General features: G+C 42.2%; 2 protein-coding genes across 10 annotated transcripts in view; both read right to left on the bottom strand.

Annotated features, from left to right (window-relative positions):
* Positions 1–10,027, bottom strand: part of ankrd52a (ankyrin repeat domain 52a) — a 29,520-nt gene extending 19,493 nt beyond the window's left edge. The window contains exons 1-12 of the mRNA XM_052059405.1: positions 9,784–10,027; positions 8,999–9,082; positions 8,833–8,911; positions 8,136–8,206; positions 6,869–7,069; positions 6,699–6,786; positions 4,236–4,378; positions 3,900–4,112; positions 3,598–3,676; positions 3,094–3,208; positions 364–446; positions 161–278 (exon numbers count right to left, since the gene is read on the bottom strand). Coding sequence (XP_051915365.1) covers positions 161–278; positions 364–446; positions 3,094–3,208; positions 3,598–3,676; positions 3,900–4,112; positions 4,236–4,378; positions 6,699–6,786; positions 6,869–7,069; positions 8,136–8,206; positions 8,833–8,911; positions 8,999–9,082; positions 9,784–9,810 — 1,301 coding nt within the window. The 5' untranslated portion in view covers positions 9,811–10,027. The remainder of the gene's footprint in view (positions 1–160; positions 279–363; positions 447–3,093; positions 3,209–3,597; positions 3,677–3,899; positions 4,113–4,235; positions 4,379–6,698; positions 6,787–6,868; positions 7,070–8,135; positions 8,207–8,832; positions 8,912–8,998; positions 9,083–9,783) is intronic.
* Positions 10,028–10,865: 838 nt separating this feature from the next.
* The window catches only part of src (v-src avian sarcoma (Schmidt-Ruppin A-2) viral oncogene homolog), a 33,234-nt gene continuing 25,579 nt past the window's right edge, over positions 10,866–18,520 (bottom strand). For all 9 annotated transcript variants that reach the window (XM_052059472.1, XM_052059464.1, XM_052059467.1 and 6 more), the window contains 7 exons: positions 16,772–16,921; positions 15,868–16,023; positions 15,507–15,686; positions 14,344–14,420; positions 13,945–14,098; positions 13,714–13,845; positions 10,866–12,936 (listed from right to left, as the gene is read on the bottom strand). In XM_052059472.1, the coding sequence (XP_051915432.1) occupies positions 12,728–12,936; positions 13,714–13,845; positions 13,945–14,098; positions 14,344–14,420; positions 15,507–15,686; positions 15,868–16,023; positions 16,772–16,921 (1,058 nt within the window). In that variant the 3' untranslated portion in view covers positions 10,866–12,727. The remainder of the gene's footprint in view (positions 12,937–13,713; positions 13,846–13,944; positions 14,099–14,343; positions 14,421–15,506; positions 15,687–15,867; positions 16,024–16,771; positions 16,922–18,520) is intronic.

The following is an 18,520-nucleotide window of genomic DNA, read 5'->3' as shown; positions in this document are numbered from 1 at the left end:
CATTCGTTTTTAGCTTTTGCTAAATCTTATTGAAGGACTAATATTATAATTGTTAAACCTTGACCAGGCGCCAGAGTCATTATTCGAGCAAATGGACACGTTGGCCCTTCTAATTGAACAAAATGGTTACCCCCATATTTAGGCGACTCCACTTACTTACCCTCCAGAGGCAGCAGCGTGTAGACAGGTCCTCCCAAAGTTGTCAGGGGTGTTAATGTCAAACCCTGCCGACAGCACGTGTTCCTTACTCATGGAGGAGACGATGCTGTACAGCTGACCTGTGAGGAGGGCGGATTCATGAGTTGACTCTAAAATACACACGGCAAGAGTGGTTTAAGTGTATGCCCCCCCCCCATCACAAACCTGAGGAGAGTAACTTGCGACAACAGTCTGAAAACCCGTAAAGCACAGCTAAGTGCAAGGCGAACATTCCATGGATCCCACGTCTGGAAAAGCACACAAGAACAGAAAAACTGCCATTGTAACATATCGCTGCTGTCCCTAAAAACAATCTAACATGAAATGCCAAACACAGTGCAGCATTGGGAGCCCAGTAATGTTGTTTTGCAGTCAGCCACAGACTCAAGGCCCAGACTCAGTCCAAAGGCTAAATCAGCCATTAGACCACACGTGGGCAATTAAGTTTCAAAACGGTTCATCTCAGAAACTGGAATGCTTATCGAAGGCCATGACAACATGGCAACCTTAATAAGCTGCTACATCTGCAGATATGGAATATTTTCTTGCAATCGGGAAATACAAAATTGGGACAATAACCGGTTTGACGATTTACCGTGGTTTTAAAAAGTCATGGTTTCAATAACCGCAAATACTGCCTGTCACCAGTAATAAGATGCTCTTTTCTTTTTTGAAGGGAAGTGTAAGCAGCGCACAATATGACGGGCTGCTTCCAGAGTTGAGTAAACTTGCGGTCCCTTTGAAGTTAATTACCTCCAATTTATCCCCACACCTTATCTGCAAATAGCTACTGCAAAGAAGGGGGCACGGGGGGTTAGATGAAGGGAAGAGGGGGGGGTGGACGGAGGATAGACGAAAGAGACAGGATGCCTTTGCAATAAAATACGTCCCCGTGTCTGCAAGAGAGTAGTGCACGGCTCTGTTATAGCAGCTCACCAGTAATGTGTGTGCCTTGCTAATAAGATTTGAAACAGAAGAATGATAATTAAAAAAAAAAATCACATGATATACATTTCTTAACATACAAAGATGCTAAAATGTTTGAAAATTAAAATCGATTGTGTTGAACGAAAAATAAAAATACTGTTCTTATTGGCCCAAATATTTCCAAAAAGGCAATTTTGGAGCTGTGATTATAAGGGGTGTTCACACGGCAAGATTTGGTCCGATGCTACGTCGGGGCTGCCCCAGTAGAGCGTTCACACGTGCAAATTAGCTCCGGCGTAGCCCCGGAAAACAGTTTACACCGGACCAAATTTGACCCACCTCGGGGAGGTGGTTTAAAAATTTGCTCCAGAGCAAATGCTCGTTTGCGAAGCAGCACCGGTGTAAATTTGCACGTGTGAACGCAACTGGGTTAAATTTGCTCCAGAGCAAATGCTTGTGAAGAGTTTACATACGGCGAGAATGCGTTGCTTTTGTGCTCTGTCGGACTTCCATCATGCGTTTGTTTAATAACGACACAAGACTTGGCTGGTAACATCTTTCCGTTTGTAGGAGACTGGACTGTCTCTGAGTTGTTTGTGTAGTTTGTTCCTTTGTTGTGTGTTCACAACCCCCGGGCCCCCCATATAATTTATTTTGTGATTTCCTCTCTTGATTTTCTGTTTGGCGCATTACATGTTTGCTTTTCTGAGTGTCATTGAAGTCATCGTTGATTTACGTTTTCGGGGGCGGTCACTCTCGAGCAGAAGGCACAGAGACCGAGTAGGAGAAGGACGTGCCTGTCCAGTAGTCGCTTGAGTTGTGTTTACGTTTTAAAAAGAACCAACACGACAGCTCATTTGTTTTCTGTCGTTTTGCTCCGCAGCAGAAACTGCCGTGTGAACGCAAGTGGGGCTGCACCGACGCTGTGCCGGTGCTGACACGCTCAGCGGCTTTGTACGTGCGAACGCTCCACACAATTTGCTGCGGTGCAAAATATATCGCAACAAAATACATCGGTGCAGCGCCGGAGCAAATGTGTGCTGTGTGAACACCCCTATTATACCGTGATACTGCGATATTTCTGCTCACGGTTATCATCATGTCAGAATCTAAAATCCACACATGCCTGATCAGAAGCTGTTGTAATTATTTTGCATATACAGTACACCCATTAAACATATGAAGTATCAGATAATGAATGGATAAAAATATGTATCTATGTGCATAGTTAATTTTGCTGAAATTCTGAGCACCAACAATTAACTCCTCTATCCATTCATAATGTTTTTCAAGGCCAAATCGTCCCTCTCCACTATGGCGGAAAAGAGAACATCTCTAACATGAGGATCACTGTGGGCATCGTAACAAGTCGCTTTTTTGAGACCTTTGTTAACTCATTCAGTACCAGCCAATTCTGGACTAAGTCTGAAAAGACGTTTAAAAACGTCATTGGGAGTGAATGAGTTAAAGGGGTTGCAAAAAACAAAACAAAACAAAAAAAAAAAGCTAAACATTGCTTCGTCGTTGCTCGTGGTCCCGCCCACACATTAAAGTACAAACCTTGCATACTTAAAGGTTAAAGCTGTACAAAGACTGTAGGCTCAATGTGGCATCTAAGCCTCACTTTGCCCAGGGCTGCATTAAACTCGGAAATATGCCAAGTTCAGTGTTAAATATCGGTGCTTCAATGACATTGCCAGCTTCGTTTAAAAGTTCTGTTTTACCTTGCCATCACCTGACACAAGCTGAGAAAGACCATAATAGGAAGCTGTTTATCATTCAAAACCATAATTACAACCACACATAAGTACTCATATGGAAATTACATTACCAAAAAGTCCAATTAAAATGTTTTTTGTTAAACTATTAAGTGATTTACATGGTTGTCATTTGACAGCTACAATTAGGTTCTTCATGTTTGTGAAGGCTTTGCTCTGCGTATTATGTGATGGTGTCGCTGGTGGCTACCTGGCCGTGTCTGCTCCGTTGGTCATGAGAGTGCTGATCAGCAGTTCGTGGCCAAACTTAGCAGCGACATGGAGAGGAGTATTGCCATATCTATCCACACAATCGATTTCGCCACCTGTTGGGATACAATGAATTGCACACATATATGAATGAGGAACCTATGACACAATGTGCAGAATAAGGGTTTGCCCCTCCAGCCCACTACTTTTGTTCACATTGCTCGAGGGTTTCCCTAATTTCTTCATGAGCAATCCACATATCTTTCCCGAAAAAAAAGGCAAGACATACAGAAGGTGTGGATCTACGACAGCAGATGACTTAGTGTTGATGCATATGAGGATTTTACTGACTTTTGAGTGATTGGTAGTTGGTATTCTAGTGACGTTTTACACAAACATTTCAGTAGATAAAAAGATCATGCTTCGCTTGGAGTAGATACAAAAAGGTACACAACTCTTTTTGATGATGTATGTGAAAATAGCCTTCTTTCTGAACCAAACCTACCATTCTGGATGAGGATCTGAGAGCGGGTGAAACGTCCATGAATGGCTGCCATGTGCAGGGGACTCTTCCCTTCTTTGCTCTGTTGCAGAGAAAGAACAAGGGCAAGTTTAGTTCCTACACCTATGGTGTCTATCAACACAATCCTGTAATAAGATTTTCTGATTTACATATAAAGTAGGCAGCTGGGCCAGACGAAAGTTGTTAAAAAGTTACCAGATCCAAGTTGGTTACAGAGTAACCGCCCACCGATGAAGCTCCTACTACGAGGACTTAAAATAAATAAATGAATGAAGAATACTGACTTGCTGGTTGACATCTGCCCCGTTGTTGACCAACAACTCCAGACAGAGGGCGCCATTAGTGGAGACAGCGGCCAGGTGCAGAGGTGTGTAGCCACACCTGTTGGGCTGATTCACATTGGCCCCGTGGTTGACCAACTCGGTGGCCACCGCCTCCTGCCCCATATAGCACGCCATGTGGAGCGCCGTGTTCCCAAATGCGTTGGGCTCGTCAATCTTGAGAAGGGGTTAAAATTTCCACAATGTGCCCATTGTTTTTTTTTTTTCTCAAAGACTCAAATTGAAATAGAAAGAAAAACACACCAACATTTTCTTTAAAAACACTGTCAGTTGTCTTACCTCTGCCCCCATCCTCAGCAGGTATTTTACAATTTCAATGTAGCCACTCGCGGCGGCAGCATGAAGAGGCGTGTAGCCCTGCTTTTCCTTGCTGCTCTTGTCTGCCCCACGCGACACCAGCAGCTTCACAACTTCCACATGGCCTACATCGCATCACATGAACATCAAGAGCACTCCGTTAAGCAGTGTACGCTATTAATCATCAATCCCACCCTTCCATTCAAAGTCAGAAAAAGCCCAATCATAACCGTTATTTGTAAACATTAGAAAAAATGCCTTTCAAAGATAATCCTGATCCATTCGTGATTTTCCCTCCCTAATTGGCTCAGAAATAAATTTTCATTACTCACGATCACAAATCTGTGTATGCTGTCAACAGAGTTCAGATGAGCTGATTGAGACGTGAAACAGAATGATAGCCAATTATTAAGCTAATTTAATCTTTCGCTATTGCCAGTCACTAGTCATGTTGGAATAAAAAAGATAAAGAATTAGCAACAGCATTAAAGTTATCTGATAAGCTAACAGTTAACCTAGCTTCTTCTATGACAACTACTGCTGCTGCTTTTCTTTGTATTTTCTGCCAGTCTGGATGCTGCGCTACTAAACTGCCTGTCACGGATCAGTCTTATTACTACAACAATCATTTGGTTTGGAAAGGAGATTCGCAGTTATCGATAAAAATACAATTGTGTAACTGTTGTATGCTGTATTGGCCATCCTGAATTCAAAACACACTAAACGCATTAAGCACACACATGCTGATTGCTTCCTCGGCATGTGTGGGGTGTCTCACATTAAAAAAAAGTGACGATGTTAAAGATTGGTGTACATAAACCCAGCTTTGTAATACTGCCAAAATGTTTGTAAAGTTAGGGACACATACAGGTAATAAGACATGTGTCAGGAGGAATAAGGGGCATACTGTACTGCCCTACAGGGTTCCCACTCTTCCACTTGCTTTTTATTCATGGACCTTTTAAGGACTTTTGAGGGCTAATTTAGCACTTTTTAAGGACTTTTCTCCATTCAGCGGTGGATTTAATGCCCGCTCAGCAATATGCAGGTTGAACAGAAAGCCACATATCACTGAGCTGGTGTTCAAATCATTGCTGCCAAAGGAAGGACACACCTTTATTTTTAGGGGCAATCATGTAATACAGTACCTGTACCTGTAATACAGGTAGGAAAATGAAAAAAATTGAATTCATTCTCAAATAAAGTACACAAAGAAAATTTTAAATTGAGAACACATAAAACTTCAATTTATTTTCAAATAAAAAGATTTTTCAAAGGATCTTTTATTGATTTCAGAAGCTTTCTCTGAAAATTAAGGACAATTAAGAATATAACTAGAACTTATTTTTAAATCTATTTTTATGAACTTTAAGGACCCGTGGGAACCCTGTGACCTGTTGTGGAATTCTTTTACAGTGCACTCCGCTTAATAGAACACCATTGGGCCGAAGCGCTTCTGTTCTACTAAGCGGGGTTTCTATTAACCGGAGACACTTCATTAGGTACACCTTCAGACACGTCGACGACCAAGTTATGCACGCAGAAAAACCCCTGCTGACGAGTTAGAAGAGATATTTCGACTGTGGAAGTCCATATCTTTAATCAAACAACAAAACAACAACTTTAATCAACTTCAGTCAAACATCTCAAATCACGAGAAAAATTTCGTTACTTTTGTCTGGAAACAGAAGTCCGTAATTTTGCGGTTGACTTCCCCCTCAATGCGCTAGATAAGAGGGAAGTCCTGGAAACCGCGGGCGTACCTTCTGAGAATCCGGCAATGCATCGTATCGTCCGAGTATGTCCTTCTTATCCGCAGGTGATAGCCCTCGTCTCTTGAATGAAGTTGAAGCCATTGTGACGTGCGTGTGTCTATGTGTGGAGTGACGCGTGCTACCTGTAACTGTATACGGCTAGAACTACCACGTTTTCTCGCGATAGTGGTACAGTATCGCGATAGCTACACTTCGTCTCTCTCTCGTCTCTTGAATGAAGTTGAAGCCATTGTGACGTGCGTGTGTCTATGTGTGGAGTGACGCGTGCTACCTGTTACTGTATACGGCTAGAACTACCGCGTTTTCTCGCGATAGTGGTACAGTATCGCGATAGCTACACTTCGAAAACCACTAGTTTACAATGTTCATTGCATACGGCCTGTTCTATTAAGCGGAGATCTGTTCTACTAAGTGGAGTATCTTTATAGGAAATTGCATTAGGCAAATCGGTTCCAGAGCCTTTTGCTCTATTAAGCGGATTACTCTATTAACCGGTGTTCTATTAAGCGGAGTGCACTGTATTAGGTATGGAACAAGGCAAAACTCAAAATAGGAAAGATCCTTGTTGTTTATTCGCCTATACGCTGAGTGATGACGCCCGACAAACAAATGAAACAAAAGTGAGTTGGTTGACACGACAGCACAAAGATGCAAGATTTTTGTGAGTTACCCAAGTAAGAAGCAGAGTGGATGGGCTGTCGCTCCTTCTTATCGATGGCACTCAGGTTGGCTCCCTTATTCAACAGCAGCTTCACCATCTAGCAGAAATTCCATACGTATTTGTGCTTCGTCGTTTGGAGGAGCATTTATTGTGTCCAGCTGTCTGTAAGTGTGCCTCACCTCCTGGAATCCACTCTGAGCGGCATGGTGCAGTGCAGTTCTGCCGGTGCGATCCGCCATGTTCAGGTTGCTCAGCTGGCTCAGCAAGGCCTCGGCGCATCGCGTGGCCCGGTTGGCGGCCGCCACGTGCAGCGCCGTTTGCCAGAACTTGTCTCGGGCGTTGGCATCAGCACCGCGCCTCAGCAGCAGACCCACTGCCCTCTGTCGACACAAAGGGCACTTTGTGCTGTTTCCACTTGGGTGTATTTCCTTGAGTTAGCAGTTTTCGTTGTCTCTCTATAATTTTCTCCTTCCTGAACATGCAAGTGTTCTTGCTGCCATTATCATACGAGTCACACAACTTAATTCTAACATTCAAATGGAAACTTTTACACATGGGCAAACATAAATTGCGATCATTATTGAAATCAGTTTAAACCAATGAAAAAAGGTTATGTTAACACAAAAATGGCAGTCACGCACAAAAATAAAACAAAGCAGCAGGCATATGCTTTGTGGAAACAATTAGAAGTGTTTTAGTTTACTGTAGTTGACCATCTACAACTACTACAAGAAAATCTACACGTGTCACACTACGGTCATCGGTGAGCTCAAATATGCACAATAATTGGTTGTCTTGGAAAGATTATCGCGAGGAATCATCGTATGGTGCGTTGGGAGTGCGCTCAAAGAAAATTCCAAATTTTGTCAACGTGTTCGATCAACTGTGATCCAGAGACCCGCATCATGAAGTACTTTAATGCAGAGTCTTTAAATTCCTGCAAGCTCTTGACGTTGAAATGAGGAATTTCAAACTTAATGGACCTTTTCTAACCAAATATTCGGGACAGCTGACTAGACTTCTCTGAGAAGTCAGACTTTGAGCAGAACAGCCAACCAGTAACCTTTTGAATAGCCCTTGCTATCATCATGAGATAGTTATATATTTGACTTTGTTTTTCTTTTTTGGTAAAACAGCACATTTAAAACAATAGATAGCAACAATAGTTCTATGTAAGCATTGCAAATATCATTTTGGTTAAAGAACTCCTATATAACGGTGGGTTAACTTGAGCAAAGGAAAACCAAAAAAATGTTCATTACTTAAGTTAATTTGGAGCAACTGTGGTTTACATCATGGGTCTAATAAGTTATTCTCACCGCTGTAAATACTAATAACACATTACATCAGCAGAGAAATTGCACAGGTATCAAATGATGAAAGTTGGAAGTTGATAATACACATTTTGATGTTAAAAAAAAACAAAAAGAGAAGCATGTTACTTACTTCGTTCCTGGAAGCAGCTGCCCTGTGCAAGGGGGTGAGCCATACATGGTCTTTCGCGTTCACATTGGCACCTGAGGGTACAAAGGTATCCATTACATTGAGGCCGAGTAGAATTTGACAGTTTGCGGCTCAAAAGAAGTCAACAAGTCAAGTCAAGTCAACAGTATTTATATAGCACTTTCAAACAGCCATCGCTGCATACAAAGTGCTGTACATGGAGCGATTTAACATATACAATAAGTGCTGTACATGGAGCAATTTAACATACACAATAAACAGTAAGACAAATCGGTAATTAAGGCGGTAGAAAGCACTTCTAATAATGTCTGATCCACAGACCCGAGGCGCCGGGCAGGTGTGTAGGGGCGGATGAGCTCAGAGAGGTAAGGTGGTGCGAGAAGATAAAACAGTATCGTTGCTGTGGTGCCTCAAATGTTTTCCGATAACGGCAGGGGTTACAGTTTTTTCCTGTGTGGCGAGCTGGTATGCGTGCGACGGTTAATCGTCAAGTGTCTCGGTGCTAATCGCCGACTGTCATTTGTTAGCAAAGTTCACACAGGATGGACTGGGCTGAGATGTATTGAAAGCATGTAGGCGGGGGTGGGGGGACCAAATACAAAAAGTATTTGGTCACTCTATGTGTAATGTGTATTTTCACTTGTTGATGCAGTGTAGTAAACCAAAGCACATGTCTAACCTGATTCAATGAGGAGGTCCATGATATGAACATCACCCATGCATGCAGCGGCATGAAGAGGCGTACGGCGCTCTTGGTCCTGATCAATGAGAAAAAGAATTAAAATCCCGTTCCATGGCCTTCATGATCATAATTGTGTTGAACAACAAGCCCTGTGCACACCTACCAGTGCATTGACATCCTCCTTTTTGTGCAATAATAGTTGTACTTCGTCAGCATTACGGTTGAAGATGGCCTGGACCAGAGGAGGCTGAAACACACAAATACAGCACAGTCACAATCATAAGGAGGAACATGGGGCGGGATGGTCAAAGACGCCTCTTGGCTATTTCCACTGCATTAAGCCTTACTTACAATAGTTCTCATTTTAATCTTTTTTTCCCAGAGTCTATAATAATGCGACGCATGTGAAGTTGCACCCTAATTTCATTGTACATGCATTCTACAGTGACTACACTGTTAAGGTTTCACATTCGATTCTAACCATACGCTAACGTTGCAGCAAACCGCATTCCATTCAACTCGGATTAATCGATCCGTGATGTATTGATTTGCCTTTATTTTCTACCCCCTACATCAGCCATAATATTTTAGGCAAACTTACACGAGATATTGGGGCTAACGCAAAAAGACGACATTCCCAGCAAATAGATAGATCCCTCATGGAGGCCTACATTACATCGGGCCTGAGTGTCTCTCTTGCTGGTTTCGTCGAAAGGATTTAGTTAGCCGCAAGCTAAAGCGCAGATCCGGAATCATTACGGGGAATTCAAATACCGCCCCCACCCAAAAAGAAATGAACGTCGTGATAGCTACAACGCCGCCATCAACCCGATTAATATGTGGGATGCGTATAAACCGAGGAATTTAAAACAAGTCGATCTTTCGAATGGGCGCCGTGATGCGCAGTGGAGCTTGCCAGCAAATAGACGGCGCCCCTCGTCGGCGTACCTGGTCTGCAATGTTGAGTACTCCCATCTCCCGAACTCAGCCGGGACGGAGCTCCTTCATGGGGCTGAAACTTAGAGGTATACTGCGGCACGCTGTTGTTTCCACCCTTTAATTGACATCCATCGCCAGCGGAGAACACAAATGCGACTCCCTCTCGATCTGACACTGTTGTTGTCTGCATCTGATGTCGGCTTGGACGATGCTGCCTGCCGCTGCCCAGCCTCGCGCTGGTCCGCCTACAGGCTCGGCGGGTGCTAGACGCCTGTTGGTCATATGGCGACATCGTGTGGCCAAAGCGTGTACTGTACACCAGTTTAACGATCCCTGCGTGCATCCGCAGCGACCCGGCGACAGGTAGAGAAGCAATACATTTCAGAAAACCCGAGGAGCATATGGGTGCCTTTTGAACAGCCCGATTTTTCAAGTTGTTCATCATGGCTATTTTTGTCCGCGCACATTATCTGTAATTTTAACTTGAAATATTGTTTTTTTTAATGCTGCTTTTATTGCATTACGAGTGGGATCAACATCAATTCTTGCCATTAGAAACGAAATGTAAATGTATCATTGACACTTGTGCCATAATGTGCAGAGTTATCAATTACATATGACATCCACACAGATAGAATGACTAATTAATATAGATGTGAAAAGTATTAAATTTACCAAATTGTGACACAAGCTCAATGCCGGAGACATACTTTGTACCACTGTTTATTTATTTATTTTTAAATATTGCTAATAACGCAGTGATGTGGAACCCATTAGCAATAACACAGATTTTTACGAAGCATATCTTGTGCAGTGACGGAAAAACAGAAAAACTCCCTCTGAGCTCGCTCGTGTACACAAATGGCGACCTCTTGTTTATACTCCGTAAATGGCATGAATATGACGGTAAAATCATGTGAATAACCCCCGCGCCCCGCAAAATCGGCTTTTTTTCGGCTTGTTTATTCTTATTATTATAGAGTAGATTGTATGATACGGTCCTTCAATTTGCCGTTATGCTTTACTATCAGTAGATGATATGGATCCTATAAACTGAAATCACACGTAAAACAATTCACTCTGCAAAAACATGTGTATTATATATATCTTTAATTCAAGCAAGTTACTAAAATTGGAACAATATTCAGGAAGATTTATCACAAAGCTATAATGTCATAATTCCCATTGAATACAGTAGAAAAGATTATGTACCATAGCTGTATCACCAATTTATGTTTTTAAAAAAACTGCATAGTTGAAGCCCACAGGAACTGTCCTTGGCTTGTTGACAAGGCAGCATACTTGCAATATTGCCCTTTTTGTGCATGTACTGTATATTTCAAAAATTTTACTTATAAAAGCACGATTGAGGCAATGCTAGAGAACTAAATTGAGTTCACAGGACTAGGATGCTGCATCTTCGGTGCCACAACAATCATGCGTACCTCTGAACGACGATGCACCTCCTCATGCATCACAAGAATGATTGTGAAAAATAATCAACAACATGTAAACACGTAGGGCTGGTGGACCTGTCTTTGTCCAAAAACAACCAAAACGTTTGATAGATGCTGTATACATGCGTAAATAATCATACCTGCAACGCAAAAGTGTTTTTATATACTAAATACATCATTTGACGTTACAGAATTCAGAACTGAAAAGATTAAAGTTGATTATATAAAAAGGAGTATTGGGTGGTCACAGTCAAAAGAAAAATAGAATAAACTTGCACAAGAGATACTGTTACAAGAACAATCCTAACATTCCAAGAATAAAATTGTAATATGAGGAAAAAAGTTGCAATATTACAAGAAAATATAGGTCTACGGCTAGTGTGTATGTTTAAGATCGTATTACCTTCAACATTTTGATTCCATTCCCATATTAAAATGCATTTTGGTCATAGTACATCATTCCTGCAACTACATAATTATGAGTTCTTTTTTTTTTTTTTTACAGGCATTTCTTTTATGCGTGGGCCAGAATTTATGCAATTGTGTGACGCTCAAGGCAAAAAGGGTTATTTTAAAATGAAATAAATTATGAACATTACATATGTGTTTATATACAAATTATAAACATTCAATATATTTACACTTGCATTTATTTTAAAAATACCAAATCATTTGCCGTGCATGAAGTGCTTGGGAGGGCTTCCTAAAAGATAGTCTGAAGCAGAAACATGTGATCAGTGATAATCTTAGAAAGCGAGCACGAGTACCATTAAGATAAATAAAGTTTTCTGAATCTGAATTAATTCCAGTGTATGGTTGTGCTAGAAATGCACACAAAATAGAAGGGGCCAAAATAATTAGAGAAACATTAATGAAGCATCACCTGTTTTTTAATTCAAATGCTTGAAACTGGTACAGTTTAAACCATGAGAAAAAAGTCACTGTCGTACCTTTGCACCGTGGATGGGAGTAGAAAAATGTCATTGGCACAAATGTTTTTTTGCTGCGAAATTCTGCTCCGCTCCATCCTGAGATGAACGTTTATTATCAGTAGCCATTTGTTTTGCCACAACTGATTTGAGACAGACCTTGCCTCCAGTTGCAGGGTGTCAAAAATAAAACGTACAAGAAAGCCAAAGGTTTGCAACTGAACTCCTCCCACTGACGGCAGTCTGAAGATCGGAATTTAAAAAAATAAAATAAAAAATGGAAGACGACAAGCCAGCGTTCAACAGATAACGGTGGTCAGTGCTACTTTGCAGCAATGTTTTTTATGTGTCAATGTCACCAACCTCAGGAAAGAGGGCCCACTTCCTGGGTGACACACACGCACGCACAAAAAAAAAGGACGTGTATGAGAGCACGGTTGGATTCCTCTTTTGAAACACTGTGGTCTCCGTGGCAGTCGCTTTGGACAAAACTGGAAGTTGCTGCTGATTGGACTGAAATGTTTCCGCCATTGAGGCTGGTTTTACATTTTTCATGCACACACTGCCTCACAAGTTCTCCCCGGGCTGGTACTGAGGCTCGGTGGATGTGAAGTAATCCTCCAGGAAGCCCTGCAGATACTCAAAGGTGGGCCTCTCCTCGGGTTCTTTCCTCCAGCAGGTCATCATCAACTCGTGCATAGATTCCGGGCACTCTGCAGGGCACGGCATCCTGTAACCGCGCTCCACCTGGTCCAGAACCTCGCGGTTCACCATACCTGGAAGATGGTGAGAACACTCATGACCCACACACTCCTCCACAGTTTCAAAGACTTGACTGTCCCACTTCAAAGAGAAAGTGACCAAACCCCTCGTATTTTTGCAAATATGTTCTTATACCGTATTTTCCGCACTAAAAGGTGCACCTAAAAGCCTTCCATTTTCTTAAAAGCTCACAGCGCGCCTTAAAATCCGATGCACCTTGTGTATGGTCATTATGGTAATATGTCCACCCCCAAATGGCTCCTTGCTAGAGACAGGCTTACAACGCAGAGTTCAAACTTAAGGCGATCGGTTTCGCAGTTGAACTCGGAAATAGAGCAGCATCAAAAGAGTTCAACGTTCATGAGTCAATGCTATAAGTTGCTGTTGGTTAATAAGTGAACTGTGTCGCTGCTTTATGAAATACATTTTACTGACATACAGTATGATTGTCGCTATTGAAATCAGGGTGTAGTGCAGTGAAGTGTTCTGTTGGCATTTCCTTGAGCGTAGCTCTACCTAGTGGATGCATTGTAGATTGCGTCTTATAACACAGACAGACTGTTGAAGGTCAGCATGTGTAGTACGTGAAATAAGACATTTATTAGAACATAGTGTAATTTAATGCAATCATAAGATATTGTATTTAGTTATTTATTTATTTTAACTCTCCACGTGCAGAGAACAGCCAACGTGGTGGGCAGTGTGGCATTGCCTCACTTGCCCACCCTGACCACATGTCCCTGGGGGTAAAACGAGCAAACTGGAAAAACATGATCTAAATAAACACTTGCCTGGATAGGGCACTCTTCCTTTGGTGGCCAGTTCGGTCAGCAAGATCCCGAATGACCAGACATCAGATTTAATGGTGAAACGTCCGTAGTGAGCCGCCTCAGGAGCCGTCCACTTGATGGGGAACTTGGCTCCTGCACAATAAGTTACAACACACAGTGTGGCCTTACAAGAATGAATGCCGGCATTCCCATTGCGGAAATCCCGGCTGGAGGTCGACTCCTTCTACTGACCTTGTCTGGCTGTGTATTCGTTATCCTCGATGAGGCGAGCCAAGCCAAAATCAGCCACTTTACAAACCAGGTTATCTCCTACTAGGATGTTGGCGGCTCTTAGGTCTCTGTGCACGTAGTTCATCCTCTCCACATAAGCCATCCCTGAGGCAATCTGACCAAGAAACAGGACCATAAACTAAACCAGAATACTAATTTCCCCCCTAAACTACAAATGTTGTGGGTGACCCCAGTGTATCCCATCGTGCAACTCCAATTGTGTGTAATTTCTTATCCTTGTCTGTCCTTTGAATGGTGATACAAAAATGGCGTAAAAGGGAAGCTATAACAATTCTTGGCTCAATGACACTGACAAATAATACAAAAAAAAATGTATATTGCGATATAATATATGCTGACCTGTGATGCCATATCAACCAGCTGAGGGAGTCGGAGCATCTTGCCCATTTCACCTTTGAGGAAGTCCAGTAAGCTACCTGCAGGCAGGTAAACAAAGAGTGGGAGAACATTAGAACACAGCTTAAAAGTTTTTATGGAGTTAAAGGGGAGGTCAAATCACAAATTTTAGTCACCAATATGTTCTTTGCAGCCCCACTAGTCTGAACACAGTATTCCAAAAAAAATAGCGTGCGTTTAATGTGAATTCAGCATTTAAAGCCACCCAATTTTAACCATCTCATGGGCGGCCATTTTGCAAGTTGCCGTCGACTGATACTCAGGTAACAACCAATAATGGCTCACCTGTTTTCTGAGTTTGGTCAGAAGATCGAAGCAAGCTGATCTGTTTGGCTGGCATCTGTTGAATCTAACTAATAAAATAACTTGTAGCACAACTTGGTTACTTTTAAAATAAAATTCTTTCTCTCTCTGTCTCTCTCTCATTTATAGGATTGTGCAGGCTAAAATTAAGTTTCTACTTAATAATTAAGAGTTAATTAATTAAGAGTCCACGTATCTACATAGTTGTTGGTTATGTGCTCATATTAAAACGACACTATTGATTTATGACAATGAGTGGGGGAAACAAGCTTATACTACAAACAATACCGTACACTCATTAAACTTCTATTTGAAGTGAAGTCGTTTGGACGTGTCACATGTCACAAACTCGTCTGTCGCTCTTTGAACTCTTTTGACTGGGCTTCTTTATATCAGGCTATGTGGATGTATTTTAGGAGTATATTTTGGCTCGTCTCTCCATCCACGCAATCTATGAAGTCGAACCCGCCGCCCTGCCGCTGGATGTAGGGGAGGATGTCTGTGCATGCCTGCAGTTCTGATAGTGTTACTCACTGAATCATTTATATTTTTTTCTTAAACAGAAACCTAATATTGAGTAGTATAAAACTTAGATGCCATGTTGTATTTGGTAATACATTTTTACATATTTGGTTAATTTGTAGCTTTTTGACCTTTAAATGTTTAGAAAATGAATAAAAACGATCTTTTTCACCTGATAGAGGATCAGATAATAATCACATGATCGGATCATTTCGGAACATCTTTATATCACAATTAGTCAGAAAACGAATCAACCTTCAAGTGCTCAAGTCCATGCCAACCTTTTCCCATGTATTCAGTGACGATGTAGATGGGCTCCTCTGACACCACGGCATAAAGCTGGACGAGCTTTTCGTGCCTCAGCTTCTTCATGACCTGGGCCTCCTCCAGGAAGGCTTCCGGGGACATGGTACCAGGTTTCAGAGTCTTGATTGCCACTCGGGTTGTACCGTTCCACGTTCCTGATAAAAAACGCAAGTGCTGTCAAATATGACCAGCCAACCAGTAAAAACCAAAGTCACAAAAAAAACAAACTCTTCGACAGTGAGCTTTCAAGTCCCTAAGTTGCCAGAAACAACTTTTTTTCCCCTCCATAGTCTTTAGTTCAATGGCAATACCGAGCCAAATAAAAGCCATGCTTACCCATCCAAACCTCTCCAAAGCAGCCCTGTCCGAGCTTGAGGTCGAGACGAAGGGACTCTCTGGGGATCTCCCAGGCATCTTTGGCTAAGCCCTGAGTCTGAGGCTTCAGCACTGGACAGATGTCTGTCAGACTGTGACACAACCCATCAGCGTGTTCTGGAGGCATGAGACAACAGTGTTGCTGTTAGCAGGTCAGTGATAACATTCTGCTAAATACACAAGGAATCACGTGGAGTGGCTCAATATACAAACAGTATTAGAAGTCGGTGGGAACAAAAAGTCATTAAAATCAGGAATGGATTTACTTTGACAAGGAATAATAATTCCTGAAAGTGAAGGTTGGTTGAACATTTTGACTCATAGAGAGTCTAAGAAAAAAACGAATTAAACTTTAAACCTTAACTACTTCTCCAGTCCAAGTTGAAAGAATTTCCCGGTGTGACAAAGACCGTTTTAAAATTGCTCCCTGCTTGGTCATTCAAAAGCAGTTTTCTGTTTTGGTCAAATGCTGGGATACGGTTCGTGACAGTCCATCTTTTTGACACCAACGCTCTCCTATCCATTCTCTAACTCACTTTTGATATCATTTTGAATAAAAGTGTTTGGGCCTAGAAATCACTCTTCTTCCACACGACTCTTGTACACCTCAGCACTTTGGCATCTCTTCTATCAGCCTAGCACATTGGCGCCATCTTGTGGCAGTACAGAAGACAGTCAAGTAAGAGTTGCTAGGCCTGTCCATGTTCGCCACGGTTGACACGGTAGCAGAGGCTACAGGAGGAGCAGCCTTCAAAGGATCCAGCCTGCTTAGCGTCCCTCGGATGGATGCAGCCTATGAATTTGGACACAGCTATAGATAGACGACTAAGTCATGATGATGATTCAATGCAGCAAATGGACTCACTGCGATAGTGATTGACAAGCTGCTGCAGAGTGCTAAACTGTGTGCGGGATGTGATGTAAAAGCCGCCGCTGTCCAACTTCCTGATCTTGTAGTGTTTCACATTCAGCCCCTTGGTGTTGTCGTAGTCCAGCACAGACAAACAATAGGCACCTGCATAGAGACACATTACACGACAGAAATGTAACATAACCACTGTGGTTCTCATCACAGAAGACTAACAATAATCCCAAACACTTCCGTCTCACCTGTTTGAATGAAAAACGACATAAGCAAATGAGGCAGTGCAATACTGTGGTGCTTGTGAGAGGCAATTAAAAAGTAGTGAAACCAATGTAATTTAACCTTGCTAACACAGTAAGATCATGTTTCCCCCCCAAAAATTCATGTTTTCAGTTTAAATACATGTTCAAAGGTTTATTCAAAAAGTTTTCTTCAAGCCTTTCCTCTTCCTATCCGCCATTTTGGAAACTACATCATTGCATGTATGTATGTTAAATGCATGTCAGAAGCTGATGGCTGTAATTGAGCTTTTGCGGCATTCAATGAGGTGCGCTTTGTAATCCGGAAATTACGGTATATTTAACATAGTATAGTAGTAGCATGTATATTGTGTGTATATCTATTTATGCATCAGAGAGAGAGCAAGAGAGCGAGAATCCACTGCAACTTTCACCAACAATGCGGTCTAAACGCCACCAGAGGGCAATCTCAATCAAGTCAAATGTCTGAATCACAGAACCAGACCCCCCCAGCAGCTGGCAATGCCCCCACTTTCTTCATATATCAAGTGGGCGATAATGGCCCGTGGTTGTTCAGGCCTCAGCTCCTCACTGACCTAATTCTGTCGGGCTTACCCAGCCAGCCAGGAAGGACCTCCACATTGCTCCTTCTCACGGTCATATCCGCCTCTGACATCTCTAAACTGTCCCTGTTTCTCATTTTAAACAGGGCCTAATAACCAGAAATAGGACACACACACACATACATAAACTGCTGAACCCAAAGGGAGAATGTGGCCTATCGGAAGCATCTTCAAACATGTCCAACAGGCATCTCATCAGACCTTATCCCATCCGACTATGTGAGGCCCCCACAGCTGAGAAAAAAATAGCTTTATGTTTCACCCTTCTTGTTTGAACATGTTTGGACAGATCTGTCACTGAATTCAAGCGGATCAGCATGAACTCGAAATGAAAAAAAATGATGTGGCTATTAAGAGCGACAACTATTCATTGCTTTGTGTTTTCTTTTTGTCCTTGCAAAACGCTTTAATTTCCAATCCGTCTATCCATTTTCTTATTCTTATTGTGACTGTCCAGGTAAAATGGCGGAACTGTTCTGAGCCCCAAAGCTGTCACAATCGCGCCAAAATTTAAAGGGCTTGCTTACAGACAAACACTCGAAATTGTCCCTCGGTGTCACCGTGATCGCAAATGTTTTTTTATTTCTGTGTGCCCTGCGATTGGCTGGCAACCAGTTCAGGGTGTACCTCGCCTACTACTCGAAGACGGCTGGATAGGCTCCAGCATGCCCGCGACCCTCGTGAAAATAAGCAGATTAGAATATGGATGCTTAAAGACAAATTTGGGGAATTAGGCAATTCACCTCAAAAATGCATGTACAGCACTTTGTATGCAGCGATGGCTGTTTGAAAGTGCTCTATAAATACTGTTGACTTGACTTGTTGACTTGACTTGAAAAATGACTGGTTATGTAACTTCATATTTAATGGGTGGGCCAAAAACTAGT

This window comes from Hippocampus zosterae, chromosome 2, assembly GCF_025434085.1.
Source record: "Hippocampus zosterae strain Florida chromosome 2, ASM2543408v3, whole genome shotgun sequence".
Classification (NCBI taxonomy): domain Eukaryota; kingdom Metazoa; phylum Chordata; class Actinopteri; order Syngnathiformes; family Syngnathidae; genus Hippocampus; species Hippocampus zosterae.
The sequence above is the reverse complement of the archived record's forward strand: the minus strand, read 5'-3'. Positions and strand labels throughout refer to the sequence as shown.